This window comes from Diadema antillarum, unplaced genomic scaffold (genome assembly GCF_040938485.1).
Source record: "Diadema antillarum isolate AM-2024a unplaced genomic scaffold, OU_Dant_1.0 scf00000007, whole genome shotgun sequence".
In the NCBI taxonomy this organism is placed as follows: Eukaryota; Metazoa; Echinodermata; class Echinoidea; order Diadematoida; family Diadematidae; genus Diadema; species Diadema antillarum.
In genome coordinates this window covers 1966221-1985534 of record NW_027270896.1, presented here as the reverse complement: position 1 = coordinate 1985534, position 19314 = coordinate 1966221, and the positions used below count along the sequence as shown (strand labels likewise).

The window sequence follows — 19314 nt, the reverse complement described above, 5'->3', positions numbered from 1 at the left end:
AACTTAATATTCTCGTTATATTCTATTTTTTCTTTGTGTCTTATTTATATACCTCATTTGATGAATTTTCAATTCTGATTGGTCAGAAGTGCAGTCAATAGTTTTTGCTATGCTGCTCATCGGCAGTTGTCTAGTGCTCTTTCAAGATGTGCATAAGCGTATTTTTTTGGGGGACTACATTTGCACATTGGTGCTCATGTCACTTGTGTGCATATCTATATTTGCGCATTGTGAAATGATACTTTAGGTAATTCTTTCTTCTCAGATCATTAGCATGACACAATTTCATTTCACTGCCTTTATTTCAATATTGTATATGTCATAGAATTAAGTGGGATGTGGTATATAAAATAAATATTGACTAGCTGCTTTCTTTTGGGTCAAAGGGTTAAAACTATTTGCCCAGAGGTGATTTCTCAACAATGGTATACCCCAAGATGAAGTTGATGGACATAAAACTGTTGGGAAATCACCTCTGGGCAAATAGTGTTAACTATGTCCCTTCAAGTAGTCAATATTTGTATAATATTCTCTATACCTAAGCTATATAAACTGTTTTAAGATGTGACATATTCTCTCCCAGTGCTTTCTTGAATCTCTGATTTCTTACTTGAATAAAGGCACTCCCTGTACTGAATGTGTGTATTACCATGGCATGGGACATTTCTGGTTCAGACCAAGGAGGTGGGAAACCTCCCTGTTCAGACTGCTTTGATGACCCACAAAAGGGATCTTCACCAATGCCAAAAACCTGCCATGTAACATTAGATAGTGGCATTAGTATGTTTTGCTACAGAGTTACAAAAAGTTATTGCAGTTTGGGAATACCAAATGGTCACTGTTTTCTCAATACATCTGGTTGTATAACTGTCAGTGATCTATAGATTTATGCTGCAACAGCATATACCAGCAAATGTAAACTGACGTGGGCGCTTGACGTGACTGGATTAAGAGGATGGGGGGGGGGGGGCTTCGTTTACCCATGATTGCTTATCAAAAGATTGTGGGCTGTAGGGATTAATTCAGGGCGTGGGCAAATATTTGCCAGCAACACCATGATTTTTCTTTTTTATGTGTGTGTGCCGAGATTGCACCAAGTGTACACATGCATGGTGATTAATCATTTATTCAAAACAGACATTCTTTGGAGTACATGACATTCAAAAATCTAGATTTAGTGCAGTGGACGCATTCTATGTAAATTATGAATGATTATAGTTTATGATTATGAGTTATATATTTTTTTTTATTGTGCTAAATGAACAGGCTGCTAACACATGATGTATGAAAATATTAGTTCTTACTTGATTAATATGTTATTTAATATTTAGTTGCTTCTTTCTGTTCTGTATTTGTCCTACATACATGCCCACTTTAGTACATTAATTTTGTCCGATACTTACACCAAGCAAGTTCAAGGGAATGGAGTCACAACCGTCTTATTTCCTTTGCTAGATGTTTGATGCACAAATGCACCTGTGAAATTCTTTTGTACATCAATAGAAATCTGACAACTGTTTGAATAATTACAGCCAGTTGGAACTCCAACTCTTAAACCTCCTTGCTTACACTTTGTTTGCCAGAGTACAGCAGTAAACATGCATGTTATTGTTATGAAATATATTTCTTGTAGAGCACTTACACTGGCTGTAGTTGACAGCTGTTATCTGCACATAAAATGCATTGATATCATTGTTGCTGGCTGTTACATGAATGAGAGTGTATTTAGGAGGAAATCTTACTCTCTTCATGGCTCAACACTAACTTTTTATTTTGATGCACGACCAATTACTTTAATGGCCGACTATGAAACTTGGTGGCACATAAATAAAGGAAATATAGGGAAACATAAAAAATGATATACCATTAAAAAAACCCAGTAAATCTTGATAACTTATGAAAATATTGGTAGGTATGTTATGAAAAAGTGTGTCAAATACCATGCACTTTGACTAAGAAGAAAGAAGGAAAAACATAGGAAAATTGTAAAAAAAAAATCAAAACATTGAAATGATCATACACATTGATAATTGTGTGAAAATTGGAATTTGTATGATATCTTAAAGGGGATGGCTAGTAACCAATCAGTGGGAATCAGTGGGAATGCTGAGGGATGATTGTTCCAATCCTTGTGGGATTCATTTAAGAGTACATTATATATCTACTGTTGTGTGAAAATTATTTGCTTCAGAACGGTTTCATATTCAAGTAATGTGCAGATTAATGCCCCGTCACTGACCAGGCACGCTAACCTTGAAACATTAAACTGCACATTACTTGAATATGAGACCATTCTGAAGCAAATGATTTTCACACAACAATAGATATATAATGTACTCTTAAATGAATCCCACAAGGATTGTAACAATCATCCTCCAGCATTCCCACTGATTCCCACTGATCAGTTACTAGCCATCCCCTTTAAGGGATTTCAAATGCCATATACTGTAAATAAGTTTACTAATTTTAACACAATGGTACTTATTATTGAATTGAAGCACCAACATGATTATTCATGACACCACTTATTCATGACATGATTATATCCAACATATACACGTAGGTATATGCCTGTCTCTATTATTGGATAGATAAGATTAAGATGGAAAGTTTGGTCATAATTGGCAGTAAAATAGACTGAGTTCAGCCATGTAGACTATCTTGCAACCTTGCATGGTAGCTGAAATGCATGCAGTTTTGAAATCCTGAGCCGTAGGTTTAGTATTCTCTTATTCTTTTTCTACATAGGAAATCACATTAAAAAAAAACAATGTACACACACTCACACATTATTGGAACCCCAATCTGGCCGCCAAAACACTTTTTTAAGTGGTAGGTCAACATCCATTTCTAGTGACCGTGGGCCACCAATGATGTCAAACCTTGTCTCTTCCGCTGAATCAAAGATTCACCTTAATGATGATGATTATCATTCCCATTAACCATGCATCTCTCTTTGTGCTGAATTAACAACACAGACTATCCAGCCACAAGAAGCAGGACCCGCTGTGGGCGAGCTCGAGCTGGTCTTCCAGTACAACGGCGAGGCGCGCCGCATGAACGTCACCGTCATCAAATGCCACAACCTGCCATCCAAGGAGGAGGGCGGGGCCAGCAGCTACCGGCTCCGCCTGCTCCTGCTGCCCGCCAAGCGCCAGCGGGCCAAGACCCACATCAGGGAGTCGCAGGATCCGCTCTTCAAGGAGCTCTTCCGCTTCTCCCGCATCTTCCCACATGAGGTGGTGAGCACGGCACTGCGCTGCCGGCTGTACGGCTGCGAGCGCATGCGGAAGGAGAGGCTCATGGGCGAGAGCATCATCAAGTTCTCCTCCCTCAACGTCTCCTCCAAGCAGATCATCAAAGTACGGATTGAGCCCCGCAGCGAGACAGTGAGTGACACCTCATTTCTCTCTCTCTCAGAGTCTGATTGTGATGGATTTAATCGTCCAGGAGATAATGTTACACATATAGGATCTAGCTCAGGAGTTGGCAAGAGGGCCATTCTCAGATTAAGTGTTCAATTCCATGTGAGTAAAACCGAAAAATCAACCACAAAGTAATACATTCAAAGACGTGTTTTCGGAAACTTCAAAACCGGTCAAATACGAAACAAAAAGTGGAACATTCTAAATGATGGCCATTCATTGAGTAAAAATGAATGGAAATAGAGCATCATTTTTTATTTTTGATCACCAATCAGATACGTTACCACAAATTTACATGTTGTAATGGACTCCTAACTCTGAAGTAAATTTATTGTTTTGATCCAATTTCTGTTCAGGAAAAGACATCTGTCCCCCCTAAAGATATTGCGGTTTTTCAAGAGGTAAAGATGTTGTCATCCCTTGCTAATTGGTAGAAATTATTTCTGTGTGGTAGTTTGAAATATGCTTTTTGCTGAAAGGAAATGTAACCATAAGATTCACTTTGTATTTTTAGCAAATTTCGCTTACAAATAAAGTTTCGAATCCCACAAATCATGCAAAGGGAACGATCCGATCTGGAATTTCCACTGGAAACAAATATGAATTGCTTTCCTGGGGAAATAACTATTGAAAAACATCGAATCACCTTTGGTAACGTATCTGGTAAAAATATGAGTAATAATTTTAGTTGTGTATGAATTAATAAATATCACCTGTTTAATTATTGACCTCATGAATTGATGTAAAAATGAATGATGTAAGCCCAAATTAACAATTTTAAACATTGTACGTAATATTTAAACTATGAAATGTAGTGGAAAAGAGCCCTAAATGTGAAAGCTGAGTTCTTCATTCACAGAATATTCTCATCTTACGTCTGAATGTATTTATCCATCTGACTATAAATATTCATTAAGTTTTGATGGATAATGCAAACAAGGTTTAAAAATATATATTTTTTGCAGGCACTTAGAAAGAAGTAGGTACAGTCTCTATGAACTCGATTTGCTAAACAGTTGTTTGACCTATGGTAACGTATTTGGCTCATCCCTTTTAATGAAAATGAATAAATAATTGTTCAACTTATCAATGAATCTTGAGTAGTTCTTCATATGTTGAAAAACACTAGAATAAATATGCAACAGAACACTGAAACTTTTCTCGGAAGCGTTTCATAAACTACTTTTTACTCTTTCAAAGTTTGGTAACGTATCTGGCGTACCGTAAATGAATCTGTAGGTGAAGTTACAGAGCAATTTCTACTGAATATTCTTCATTTGAACATAACTTTAATTTTTTATGGAAGCGTCATTCTATGCAGAATTGTTTTATGAACACCTTGTTTTACATAACATTATTTGTCACCGCGGGTGCCCTGAATTATACGTAACGTATCTGCTAAATCTGAAAAGCAAAAAACTGATATGCTGAATCTTAGCTTCGTCTTGTAAAATAAACGTTCAAAGTTGTTGCATGGAATATGAAAGTGGCTGGGTTTTATAGAATAGAACTTTGGAGTTTATGAGCACACAACGATTTGTTTGTAAAAACATTTACAATTTCTTTTCAGCATTTTGATTATATGGTAACGTATCTGTCGGAAAACTTGACATTGAATTGTGAGACACTGACGCACAAAGAAAAATCATGTGGAAGTGTTGCTCTTTTTCACCTCTCTGTCCTTTTGGTGTAAGAATATAATCCTGAGGTCCAACAAAACGAAGCATGTAATGTGTAGGGATGAATTTTGACCAGATTTGATCCCCAGAAAGCACAAGACCAATGAGCAAAATTCGGTCACGTATCTGGGGTAACGTATCTGTGGTAACGTATATGGTCGATCATATTATTATGAGAGCGATATCTACCAAATATTTCTCACTTGTACTAAACTTTAATGTTGAATCGATGCGTCATTCCGAGGAGTAATGTATAATATACAATTTGTCTGACATTGCAATATCTGTCGCAGTGGGTGGTGTGAAAAGTATGTAACGTATCTGTCCAAATAAAAGTGTAGAAAACCGATATTTCAAACATTGTACCGTATTCTCAATAAAGAGCTGTTGCACAAAAAAATCTAAGTACTTGCAGTGTATGAAGTATATCCTCAGGGTTTCATATACACAGGGTCATTGTATAGTCTTGTTATTTTCGCAATGCTGTAACACTAAAGAAACTGGTAACGTATCTGGCGGTGAATTTGGCGACAGGTTTCAAAAGGCTATAAAAAAAGAAGTCAATAAAAATTTTGGAACTTTTTGAGTATTGTGATTAGCACATATGATATGCTCATCGTCCATGAAAATGATATTTGGAAAGTGTGTTTGTGGACGGAGAGGAGCAATAAAACATAATTCTGAAATAGCCGGCGACACTGCGTTTTGGGGGTCTTAACGAAGTTTAACAGCAAAATTTTATACAAAAAGGCAGACAACCGCATTTGATCGTGTTTATTTTTAACAAATAAAGTCCTCGTGATATATTATAAACATATAGATAGTATCTAATAGGTTTCAGGGAACCGCAAACTGTCATGGAATGTCGGCGACACCAAAATTCCGTATTTGAACGCTTTTACTGAGAATGGGCCAAGAATATGAATGAAGATTTCATGGAATGAGTGTTATACTGTAGCTACTGATATTTAAGTACATAGCCTGAATAATGTTTGACCTTCACAGCATTTCAGGACATTAATCGAAAATAATCTCAAAGAAACTGTATGAGACATTTATTTGTTTACATTCACTAGCAGTGTGGAACTTTAAATAAGAGCAGACAAAAAAATAGAATGCTTACCTGTAGCACCCTAGCTGTATCTCAAATATTACTTTTTATCATGTGTTATGACCCCACCCCACCCTGGGGCTTCAGAAGGAATTTGTGACAAGTTGAAGCTGAAGAATGATACCATGTGAAGAAAATGAATCATACATTCTTTTTTTTGAAAGCAAGAAAATATTATTTGCAGAGGGAAACAAATTGAAGAAAATTCACCCCTCTATACTTTCTTGTTTTGAAAGCGAGAGAATATTATTTGTAGAGGGAGACAACTTGAAGAAAATTCACACCACGACACCATGTACTTTCATGTCTATGTCATTCTTTATTTTCAGTCCAAGGGTGGATCATCCCCCTACTCCAGCACCTCAGACCTCTCGGACACAAACAGTACTTCCTCCCTGCAATCCCTGGGCCAGGGCAGCGTGCCGGAGCTCCTTGTCGGCCTCGCCTACAACGCCACCACGGGCCGCTTGGATGTGGAGATCATCAAGGGTAGTCACTTCAAGCAGAGAGCTGCTGGCAGGGCTCCTGGTACGTATGTGGGCAAATTTAGGATTGCATGTTTATTATTATTATTATTATTATTATTATTATTATTATTATTATTATTATTATCATTATTATTATTATTATTATTATTATTATTATTATTATTATTATTATTATTATCATTATTATTATTATTATTGTTATTATCATTATTATTAGTGTTGTTGTTGTTTATTATTGTTGTTTATTGTTATTGTTATTGCTATTATTATCATTATTGTTGTTGTTGTTGTTGTTAACAACATCGTCATCGTCGTCATCCTTGTATCACTATTATTATTATTATCATCATTATTATCATTATTATTGTTGTTGGGGAAGGGGGTCATTTCTTGAAGGGTTTTGTCAGCTATTTTGTCTGTCAAACTGTTTTAAGCTACTGAAATCCTTGCACCTGATTAACGGAAAGCAAATTGTCCAACAAATTTGTCTGACAAAATGCTTCATGAAATGCCTCCCCAGATGCACTCCAAACTTCTAGCTGTATCTACCAGTGGTGGTATAGTACATACCAAATGTGGCATTTTATGCAAAATGTGCCTCATTTGAAATCATTTTTCTGACATTCATTCTTCATTATACCAGACTCCTATGTGAAGGTGGCACTGATGTCATCAAGTGGTTTCGAAGTCTCCAAGAGTAAGACCTCTGTCAGACGAGGGCAGTCTAACCCGACGTTTAAGGAAACTTTCTTCTTCCAGGTTTGTGTGAAACAGAATTTATAGCTTAAAGGGGAATTCGGGTCAATTACAAGTTAGTCTGAGAGGAAAGAGTAAAATCTGACAAGCACGACAATGAAAATTTGGTCATTAGAGTAAGGAAGTTACACAATTTTGAAGATTCACTGTGTTTTGCTGAACAATTCTTGAAGATTTGATATGAATATGTAAATGAGTAAGGTGATGATATAATCACCTCACAGTTTCTACAGATTGTGTACAAAAAAAAATTTAAAACTAAATTTTTCTGCTATGAAAGTATAAGACATGTTGTTTTTTCTGATTGGATGATTTGAAGAAAAAAAAAACAGTCAGATATATTAGGATTTGAGACTGGGCATAATTGCATTTGAATAAAAACTGAAAATCTCAAAATTTTTTGTATGAAACCTGTATGACAAATTGTGAGGACAGGACATCATCAATTTAGTATTTGCATATTCATATTGACGGTTCGAGAACTGTTTCATGAAAATAAGCTAAAACTTCACAATTTCATAACTTCCTTGATGTTCATTCGATTTTGATCAAGTTTTCTTTGTTCTGCTCGGAAAACTTTACTCTTTCTTTTCTGATAACTTTCAATTGGACTGGAATTCTCCTTTAACATACAGATCTTAAATGATGAGGGACTTGAGTTAATATGAGGTGGTCCTGGCAGTATTTCTTGCATGTTGTCACTGTCTGGGTCATTAAAGAAAGAATATAGATGTTGTAATTTACAGTACTTTTTGAAGAAAAAAAAATTCTACTTGAGCTGGAAACTGCAAAAAAAACATTGTTTCATGTAGAGTGCAGAATCCCACAGACATTAGATGTGTGACCAGGCTTCATTTGGTAAATCAGTGCATAGATGGGGCAAGAGTTTGGTGATAGATTATTGCTATCCTAAATTAACATTGATGAATTTTTGTCAGAAACTTTGCAAGCAGGGAGATCGTGTTCATCATTGTTTTTGTTGGTTTTTTTTGACCAATTTTGCATGATGTAGGTAGAAGTTATGAATGTTTTTTCCATATGAGGATTCTTAAAATATTGTGTGTGATGTGGCATCCTGGTGCTTTTTCATCTTAGCAGCAATAGGTGTGCTGAAATTGTATTCCACTAACAAAAATGCGTCATAGAAATACAAGACAAATGAGTCTTCGGATGTTCATTTTTATACATTTATTCATTATTGTATGTTCTTACTGAGACCCCAGTGGCGGATCTACAGGGGGGGTTTAGGGGGTTTAAACCCCCCTCTTGGGCTGCCAAGTAAAAAAAAAAAAAGAACATACAAACAAACAACAACTAATTAGTCAATTATTTGAAGACCAAAATCAACAATAAAGGCACTTTTCTTGCGTAAAAGCTGTCAATTTTAAAACTGAATATGCAAAATTGTCGCCCCTAACGGGGCGAAAATTATAATACACTATCAATATACATTATCATATCTTTATACACTAATATTTACTTTATGAGTAAATTTAGTGTATAGATGGTAGCCTCGCGTCCTCGAGTGTGCCCCGTGGAACATACCTTTAGTAAAGCCTACTTTTTTTCTTTTCTTCTATGCTTTCTTGTAATACAAGAATAATTTTTATTGCTCAAACAATGCGATTACGTTTTAGCTTTTAATGAATACATTTCAGACGAATGGCAAAGTGAGAGTGGCTCGCTCGCTCTGTCCATACTTATAATAGAATGAATAGTTTGCATAATTTATGATCATAGTCCTTCGCGGGGATTTTTTTTACTGTGTTTAGTTCCCTAGGAATTTGATTTAAATGCTCTAGAAACGCGACTTTTATACTCTGTTTTTACAAAAAGTCCCTATGCGTGGGACATGGGAAGAGGTATATCCCCCTCCCACACCCTCCCCCGCTCTGTCGCTTCGCTCTCGCCGCGGATCTCACACCGTCTCATGAAATAATGTTATACCCCCGTATAATCATAGTCATTTGCAAATGATTCTATCCACTTTTTAATTTCCTAGAAATTTGCTTTTAAATGCTCTATAAACGCGACTTTTGTACTCCCCCTCCCCCCGCTCGGTCGCTTCGCTCCCTCGCCGAGGATCTCAAACCATCACGTCAATGTGCCCATCCCCGTCGAAATTTTGCCCTCCCCCCCCCCCCCAAACCAGACATGTTCCACTGCGCTTGGGGCGCGGGTGGGGCTGCACCAACCCCCCCCCCCCTCCCAAAAAAAAAAAATATATATATATATATATACATTGTATATATGTTTGGCAAAAAAAGAGAGAGAGAGAGAAAATAGAGCATGCAAAGTAATTAATATGCTTAAAATTGCAAGCTGGCAATCCTAAAAATTGAAAATCTCCCTACTGTGGGAGGGGGGATACCCCCCTCCCACACCCTCCCCCCCCCCCCCCCCACTCGCTTTGCTCTCACTCACTTTGCAATACCCAGCTCAACCCTTAAACCCCCTCCTTGGAAAAAAGCTAGATCCGCCCCTGGACCCTCATACTCCTGATCTTTGGTTGATAGAGTTTCATAAAATCATACAATCTCACAGTATCCATGCATATGGGATGAAACATGAAAGTGAACAGCAGTTATGACACTAGCCACACATGTGATCATAATGCACTCCGTCATATCGAGTAAAAATAAGTCTTTGACTTGTGTATAACACTTCATCTCTCTCTCTCTCTCTCTGTTGTGTGTGTGTGTGCTTGTGTACAGGTGGCCCAATTCCAACTGCCGGAGATGACGCTTCTCTTCAGCGTCTTCAACAAGAAGGGGATGAAGCGCAAGGAGTCCATCGGCTGGTTCTCCATGGGCCTTAGCAACAGCAGCGAGGAGGAGATTGGCCACTGGAGTGAGATGCGGGAATCCAAGGGCCACCAGGTCTGCCGGTGGCATGCCCTCCTCGAATCGTAGAGGAAATTAATTGGCTGGCATATTCTCAAGTGGACTAACACTCGTACATTTCTTCAATCATTAATTGAGACTTGTTGCATGTCTATGTGAAATTCAGAAACTACTACAGTTTTTGCATGTAGGTGTAGCCTCATCCCAAACTGAGTAGTGTATCAGTTAATTTGCTTAGATATGACATGCCAAGTTGTAACCTGTGCGCCCCTAGTGATGGTGATACCAAATGATCAATAATATCAATAATAAACGACCTCGATATGATGGTTGTAGTTGACAGATTGTAGTGAGCTGTACAGCTATCCACTGCTTTGGGTAGTATAAATATTTTGATGGAACAGTGACCTTTGATTATTTCTCAGTCTGCTGTATGTGGCATGCCTCCCTCTCATTACAAAAAAAAAGTAAATAAACTATCTAGGCTGGGGGAAAGTTATATTGAAGAATTATTTGTAGACTTAAAAATTATGATGATGAATTATTGCAAGAAGAAATAACAGAAAAAGAAAAGATGGTAAATGAAATTACTAACTTGTTTATGCATGTAGTCAAATTTTGGATCATTATGTTGTGTCTGGATTTCTGCTCACAGCAAGAAGCCAGTGTCACATCAAGCAAACACAAACTGGGATTTGTAGGGTGCCCTGTTGCAGATGAGCATGTATATTGATTTGCAATCCCAAAACTGATGAATGACAGATATTCTGATGTAAGTCGGTAGCAGTACATAACATCTTCATTTCCTCTTCCTCACATGCATCATGTATCTGCTGTCAGGTTTTAGTACATGATGAAAAGAATGTGATAGGATCTTGCATGATTTTCTATAAGTGCTGCTCTTTCTGTGTTTGAGGGACACATTATGTATGTGTTCATTCCATTCTTTACTTTTTTAGAAATCAAAAAGTGCAAATGCTTCATGTTAGACTGGTTCTGATGGCAAATGTTTGTTTCTAGATACTGATATTTGCAGTACAGTTTTATTTACTTTTATAAGGAGCTTTCATGGAATGGATGATATATGACTGGACATTCCTATTGAAGTATAGAATAGACATAGAGGCTGTATACAAAACTCATAAAAGGTACAGGGTGAGTTTGTCATAGTATTGAGTTGTACCAGAGTTTCTCAACTCATTCTTATAGTCTTCATTAGGCAAGTGTATCCGTTTGGAGATTTAATACCACCACCAAATCTTTCTAGCTAACCTCACATTTTCTTTCATTTGATGAGTGAGGTCAAAGTTTGTGGTTTTTGTGGTCAATTGCCATTTAGTGTACTATCAGCTGTGCTGAAAACTCAATAGTCTCTAGTTATTGATGGCCAATGCAACAATTTTAATGATTACCTGTGTAACGTTAGCTGTAGCTCATTGTGCTTTATGATGGTTTCGGGTAACATAGAATGGATATGATATGCTCCTACTTGGCCCATGTTATAGCAGTGTATGTCATCTTCACTCCTCAGTTTGGCGAATGAATTGCCAAAATGATTGTTAGTTCAGACTAAATTTTGACACCAATGTGACTACTCCCTTCTATTATCAATTCTTTGCTACATGCCTCCCCCAGAAATGAAGTGAAATGAAATAAAAGTATTAAACAAAACCTATGCAAAGAATGTCTGTTAGTGCAACAAGTTCAATTGAGGTTATGATTATGATTGGTAATTTATCATAAAATATTGCCAATGATTGTGTGGGAGTAATGTCTCTATATCAATCCTCTTAATTCTGTATTTCACAATGTAAGTGATTGGAAACAGAATGTAAAAATGCAATGCAAAACTCAGTGTCTGATTTGTTGGTTCTCCACTTTGACAAGAATTCCAGGATAAATGGCCATCCTCTGAGTTTCTATCAAAAGTTTTAGAAGGTAGGAATGTACAATGTATTTTCTTGGTCATAATATTCAATCGATGTGTGACTTCTTGTTTTACAGGAAGACAACAGATATTTCATCATTAGTGGCATGTATGTCTATACTTCAGATGATAAAATAATATTTTTTCTTTATATGTCACAAACTTTTTTTAATCAGATAAGGGTTTGCAGATGTGTTATATTTAGCTTTAGCAAATGTCTAATGCAATACATTTTAAAAAGTGTTCTCTTGGGGTAACTAACTGTAGCTGAACAATTCTGTATCTTATGAATCTTACTTTTTTTGGAAGGACAGTGGCAACAGAAATAATCATTCATATTTATATATCTCATGTTTTGTCTGTAGTTTGAGGTGGTATGGGTTGAAAATGAATTCTTCCAGCTATTGTACTTCTGATCAGATAATGGAGTTAAGTATTACCTTCATTTTTCCTCTGTCTTCCTTTTCTTATAAGTCTTCCCACAGGGTACTATACTCACAGATAATCATTCCACTTTGCATGGGTACTATGTAGTGCATTAATGTTATATGCTGAATCTATACTATACATGACCGAGATGATGATCAGTATCTGTTTGATTGTCATGCTGTCCTAATGGAGGCATTTTGCATCCATGATGACTTCACCTCATTATGCAGACTTGTCACTTCTCCAGTCACTATGTTTTTTCCAAATCTTTTCTTAACATTGTTCTTCAGTATCTACAGTTTTTTTTTTTTTTGGAGTAAAGGAGCAGAAACAATGTATTTGAAATGACACAGAGAAAGACAGGTACCACCAGTCCTGTTGAGAATGCTTCCATTTTGGTATTTTAGCACATGGACAGGTTTATTATATAGCTTCTGGTATGAATCACTCATTTGATTGATATAACATCAAAATTGTGATAATTTTCATGGAGGAGTATTCTTCCAATGGAGAAGTCTGTGAGCAACACTTCCCATGATTTCTTCATCCATGTTACTAATATAATTAACAAAACACATTGTCCGGAAACATGTCCGCTATACTCTGCCTAGGGGAAGCTGCATTCCAGTGTCTTTTCTTAGCAATATTAATGCAGTAGCAGTGATTGACATAATGTCATTGACAGAATCTTGGTTTGGAAGGCTTTTTGTGGGCATATCCAAGTAATCTGAAGAAATCTAGTGGAAAAATGATTGTGAAATATATAGCACATGCTTAGATATTCTTTTGGCCACATAAATGATGATCAGGGTATTAAAAATCGGCACTCGCCAACATGCATTTTCATCGCTTAGGTTCTGTAAGGGTATAGCCTAATTTGCTTCTTAATGGGGCCAACTGAATTTCATTTGAAATAATACATTGTTGCAACACAAGGTTCAGCTGGTGAACTTCTACTGCACAGTGCCAAACTTTGCAAGGTGATTTAAGTTTGGGCTAAAAGCTATCCCAGTCTTCCAACATGTGCTGTTAAGCTGATGCCACCCCTATGTCAGGCAAGCCTTCATTTCGTCTTTTTTTTTTCTACTCACATATCTGTGCTTCCTCTCTCGGTATGGCTTCTCACCTTGTTTGTACAATACTCAAAATACACAGTAGGTAGCAGAAACTGTGGAATCCATGTAATATTTGTATGTTTACATCGCTGTAAAAAAGACAATATTTATTAATAAAGGAGCAATAACCTGTTTGAAAACTATTTGAAAGTGTGAAGATTATTAATTTGTTGTCTTGTAATGTTCGCTATTGTAGTCCTACTTGCCAGAAAGTTAAGTATAATTTTGCTGTGACTGTCAATGGATATTCAAGAGTTCACCAAAACAAGATAGTACAGTGTAATAAAAAGCATTAACACAATAATGAAAATAATAACAAGAATATGATAATGATGGTGATGCTACGACTTATTGTAATTGATAGTACAATGCACTCCTGCTATAATGAACACGGTTATAATGAAATTCTGGTTACAACAAATTAAAGATTAAGGCTGCAACATTATCCTACCTATGCCTTTTATTGTTTATTTGTTCAGTTATAGCGAAATTTCGATATAACAAAAGAAAACTACCAGTCCCAAGGATTTCGTAATAAGGGGAGTCCACTGTATCAACATTCTGATTATCATGATTGTAATTTATTGTGCCAATAATTGTGAAGTATATGGTCTAATGTACATAGGGTAGCCCTTTCAGCACAAATACTGTTTTCCAAAGGGTCCTGCCACTGCTTTCACACAAATATTTCCAGGTAACCATTACACCTGTGTAGGTCAATATTGGGAAACATCCCAGGATGAACTTGTTAGACTAGATTTATGCCCAAATCCCATGCTTAATCCATTGAGGATGGACTGATTTTATCTCCTATCACATGCATTTCCCATTTACTCCAGCCCAAGCATACTTTAGACTAGTCTACAATGGGTTTAGAAAATAAATACTCATCCATTTTAACCCAAGAAACGACAACAATGCTCTCAATGTGACACACTGGGGGTCATTGTACTTTTAAGAAAATCCATCCTCCCTGTTTTATTTTGTGCATAATTGTAATACCCAAACAAACCAACAACGAAACCAGTAGTCGTGATAAAACGTTATGTGACTCCTGTATGCTGGCGCTGTGTTTTTCTTTTTCTTTTTTTCTCTCTCTCTCCCTCTCATATTCAATTTTCACGTAAAAAACAGTTTGTTCATATTTAGTTCCTGATATCATCAAAGCATGCATGATTGACATTTTTTGAATAAAAAGCAGGTCACAGGTTCAAAAACTACATGGTCTTTGCACAAGTGTCTTCCAGGCGTGACAGTTATCTGCGCCGCTCCTCACCCCTTCCAGTGTTCTCATTAGTGTCTCTGTTAGATGAAACCAGTGGCGTATAGAGGCAAGAAAGTGTGCCAGGGAAGCAAAGATTGCCCACATCAAGTTTGCCATCACACACCTGACTTAAACGTGCGACCAACAACTCCTGTCTTTTATGCATGCAAGGAGATATAAAGATATGCTTGTATCAACCGTACAGAATTTCACTTGTCCAGCCCTGTTCACGTGCGCAAAAGAGTTCCTCTTTCAGAGGTGTTTTTTTTTTCCTTCCATGTGAAAACTTAAAATTCTAATTCTGAAGGAATGAAGAGGCTAAAACTCTCCGTCATGTGGTTGTTGCTGTTTTCATTATAGGCCTACAACATAATAATTATAAAGCACAAATAAGGCATTACCTGCGTAGAGAAAAACAACTCTTTACCACAATTTGCTGGAGAGCGCAATGCCTTTTCTATAAAAAAAAAGAAACGATGTCAACACATCCAATCACACAGATCTCGCTCGACATTACTCCATCAATCTGTCAACGTTTTAATGAAGGAGATGACCTTCCTGTTTTCGCCGTGACTGTGCGCATGAATGCTTGTGAACAGTAGAGGTGCGATGATAAAAGTCACATCCGTATTGAGGCAGACACTCGTGCCTATACTTTTATCAAAATAACAAAGAAACAGATGAACCACGACGGAGAAGGGAAAAGGAAAATTTCAAGTGAACCTTCTTCGTTGACCTAGTAATTATATGTGACACAAGTTTTGACCTCCGAAAGAGACAAATACATTCAGCTCGATTCCCACAGAATTATGGAAATTGTGAATAAAGTTTACAACTGTTTGAATGGTGGAGCTGACGTCCCTCTTGAAACTATAGGCGTCAATGGGAACGTTTCTTCACATTATATATGCGCCATCTTTGTTTGAACTAGGATTCTATCACCACTTGTAGTGTTGTTGTTGGGTTTTTTTTATTCAAATCTTAATTCTTGTTTTCTACGATATAAAATGGCAAATGCAATATTACTATGTCCATGACTTGCCAGGTACAGTACAGAGGCATTGTATCCAAGAGTGTCTTCCACAAGCTCGGGGAATATTCGGGGGATATTATGGAGACACTGATGGCTACTCTATACCACATACCCTATTATAGTGTTAATTTGCTATTACCAGTGGAACACCACGCACGGTAATCCTGCTCCTTCTCTGACAATTAATCGCTAGGTTTACATTTCCCTGGAAACAAACATGTCAGCCGCCGGGGTCTCATCAAGACTCGAAGGTGATCGAGGGAGAAAAGTAAAAAGACATCTTTATACAAACAAATTACAGTAGTTATGTTTTTATTTCTTCAAAAATTATGAAACTCTGTTATATTCGAACTGGGTTATACATAGATGCAAATCAGGTTCCTGCAACCTTAGTTAAAATTTCGGCAATTGTTTTTGATGATGATGATGATGATGATGATGATGATGATGATGATGATGATGAAGGCATTGTTACTAAGATGATGGCAATGATTGACGATGACTATTGTGAAGACGAAGACGATGATGATGACAGAACTAAAGATGAACGTGAAGAACAAAGGAAAAAGAAAAATAAACATTCAAAAAGGACGATTTTACTTATAAACGATCATAAGCGATTAAGAGAACTGAGATGCGAAATTAATGTATAATTACGTCATTTCATATCACACTGGTATGCAGTAGGGCAGATTGAAGGGCACTTTCACATAGCTACTCTTTTGGACATTGGTACCAGCATATATCAAGATATTTTTAAGTGCTTGGAAATAATGGGATTACCAAAGCTGTGTTCCGTATCAATGAGTGTACATCACCCCCACAGGAAACTGTTTTAGACCATTGTAAAGCTTTGCACATTATCGATGTATTCAGCTCTTCTATAGATTAAATGAATGGTACAGTTTTGGTTGAGATGGGGCTTCAGATTTTTTTTATTTATCTATCTTTTGTGAGATAATGAAAAACTACTTTGTATATATGAGAATGAAAGAGCGTGGTCTACGAGGAATTTAAAGTTTGTTCGATGAAAATTGTTTTCGAAATGGCTGAGATATCCAAAACAAAATGGTCCTGATAAAAGATGGAACCCATCTTTTATTTGGACCACTTTGTTTCAGGATATCTCAGCCATTTCAAAATCGGTATCCATCAAATAAACCATCTATAAAATATGGAAGAGTGCATAATTATAAGAGAAATCCAAAGTTTATTTAATGAAAATCGGTTTTGGAATGGCTGAGATATCAAAAGAAAATAACAAAGTAGTCCTAATAACAGGTTGGACCCACCTTTTACTTGAGTATTATAGGACCACAACCAAAACCTGTATGCCATATCTTTAAGATGAAATAGATTGATGCATCAACTTGCTACCAATCAAACGACCAATCATGATGTTGCAAGCGCTGTCAGGAATATAAGTGGTCATTCGTGCACTACCATCATCAACGAGTATGGTTTCTGAGCGATGATCTACCGTTTGATTAAGAACCAGTGCTATATTTAGCTATATATTCCATGGGAATACTGTAGTAGGCCTATAGTTACGTCACCCCCAGAGTTCACGATGGCCTTGTTTGATGAAAGGTCATGATTGGATGCTGTTTCATTGGTCATTCCGAGTACTAGTGTTTCATAGAAAATATAACAATAGACGTTGAAATAGGAAGATAGCGAAATGCGACACTCTGAGATTCGTTTTTGTAAAGGCTTGTATATTATAGAATTCCCCGTGAGGTGGGCAATGGTGGGTATATTATCATGGCACCAGCAAAATACAAAACTGACAGCCTGGAAACAATACCGGCCATCATGATTTTTATCCTCAGATTTCGCTTGATGGTAAAAGTCAAAGAAGTCGTTACTTCACCTGTATTTACAATTATTAGTCACCTACACTTGTCATAATGCGAACATAATACAAAACATATAGAATATATTATTTATGTATCTATATCTATCAATCAATCTCTCACTATCTAAGAAATGATAAACAATGATAGTGATCTATTATAATATAAAACCCAATACAATCTACCTACTTATGAAAATGTTTACACATATACAGATATGTATATGTAGGTATGTAATAGTAATCTAATACTGTAGACAAGACACATACGTACAAAAATACAAGTATATACAACAAATGCTCATTTTACAGGGTTAAAAAAAAAAGATGTCAGTTGTGGAGACAGTTCATAATACCTGGCACAGCAGTCTTATCAAATGTGATCTCGGCGAGCGTTTGGAATAGGCTAGCTACACGGTTGAGTACGCTGCCGAGGAAGGTATACTTCGTGGCGTCGCTAAATCTCGGAATGACCCGGGATCGCATCTCACGTCGATGTCGGTGATCAGCCCGAATGGCCCATCTGATCGCAACGGCAAAAAAGTTTGTAAGTTTGGCTTTTTTAAAAACTTTTTATATTTCCTCATTTGATGTCTCTCTGTTTTCACTCTCTCTCTCTCTTAGGTTATAGATACCAATTTTCCGAAAAATAAGACCTATCTAATAATGGATTGTAAAGCAAAATGATGCCAGCAGGGGCCGCGTTTGTGTGTGTATATAGGGGAGGGGGGAGGGGGGCATTGAATGAACGCAGTCTTATGATTATTGTTCGAGATTTTCATTCTGAAATCAACAGACTTTCATCTGTTAATGAATGCGGGCGAAATTATGGCAGCAAAGGAACAATAAGAGGCGGTAAATATTTTGGAATTTCGTTTTCATCGAATTGCATTCTACTGCACAATGCGATCATTCAATTTCGAACGAATCTGAGTGATCACCTAGATCAACAGTCAGAATTCTAACTACGTGTAGTTCATTCAACTGAATTTTATCAGTTTGGGATTTCACGATTTTCTCACAGAAACGTATATGTAAAAAGCGTGCTTAAAAAGTACCCGGTTATAAAAGTGTATATGTAAATTCGCACATGCACCGCCCTGATGAACGTCAAAGAATTAAAACTCACGAAATAACAAGTTGTTGTTTTTTTTTTAATTGAATAGCATCATCTTGACAGCTTTTTTTTTGGGGGGGGGGTTGATGCTGTGTTCTTCGAACTTCTCTTCATCTTAAAGTCTACAGGATCTCTATGATTATGATCGCTAGGAATAAATAGGTCTAGATACGGCTAAGATTGTGGCAACATAATAGTGAAGACACAGGGATGGTCCAGCAGCCACCAAGAGTTGGGGCTAAAACTAAAGGGGGGACGCCCCCTCCCATTTT

General features: G+C 36.9%; 1 protein-coding gene across 4 annotated transcripts in view; it reads left to right on the top strand.

Annotated features, from left to right (window-relative positions):
- Positions 1 to 11133, top strand: part of LOC139717484 (synaptotagmin-14-like) — a 70772-nt gene extending 59639 nt beyond the window's left edge. For all 4 annotated transcript variants that reach the window (XM_071629013.1, XM_071628993.1, XM_071628999.1 and 1 more), the window contains 4 exons: positions 2979 to 3389; positions 6545 to 6743; positions 7347 to 7462; positions 10174 to 11133. In XM_071629013.1, the coding sequence (XP_071485114.1) occupies positions 2979 to 3389; positions 6545 to 6743; positions 7347 to 7462; positions 10174 to 10371 (924 nt within the window). In that variant the 3' untranslated portion in view covers positions 10372 to 11133. The remainder of the gene's footprint in view (positions 1 to 2978; positions 3390 to 6544; positions 6744 to 7346; positions 7463 to 10173) is intronic.
- Positions 11134 to 19314: the final 8181 nt, after the last annotated feature.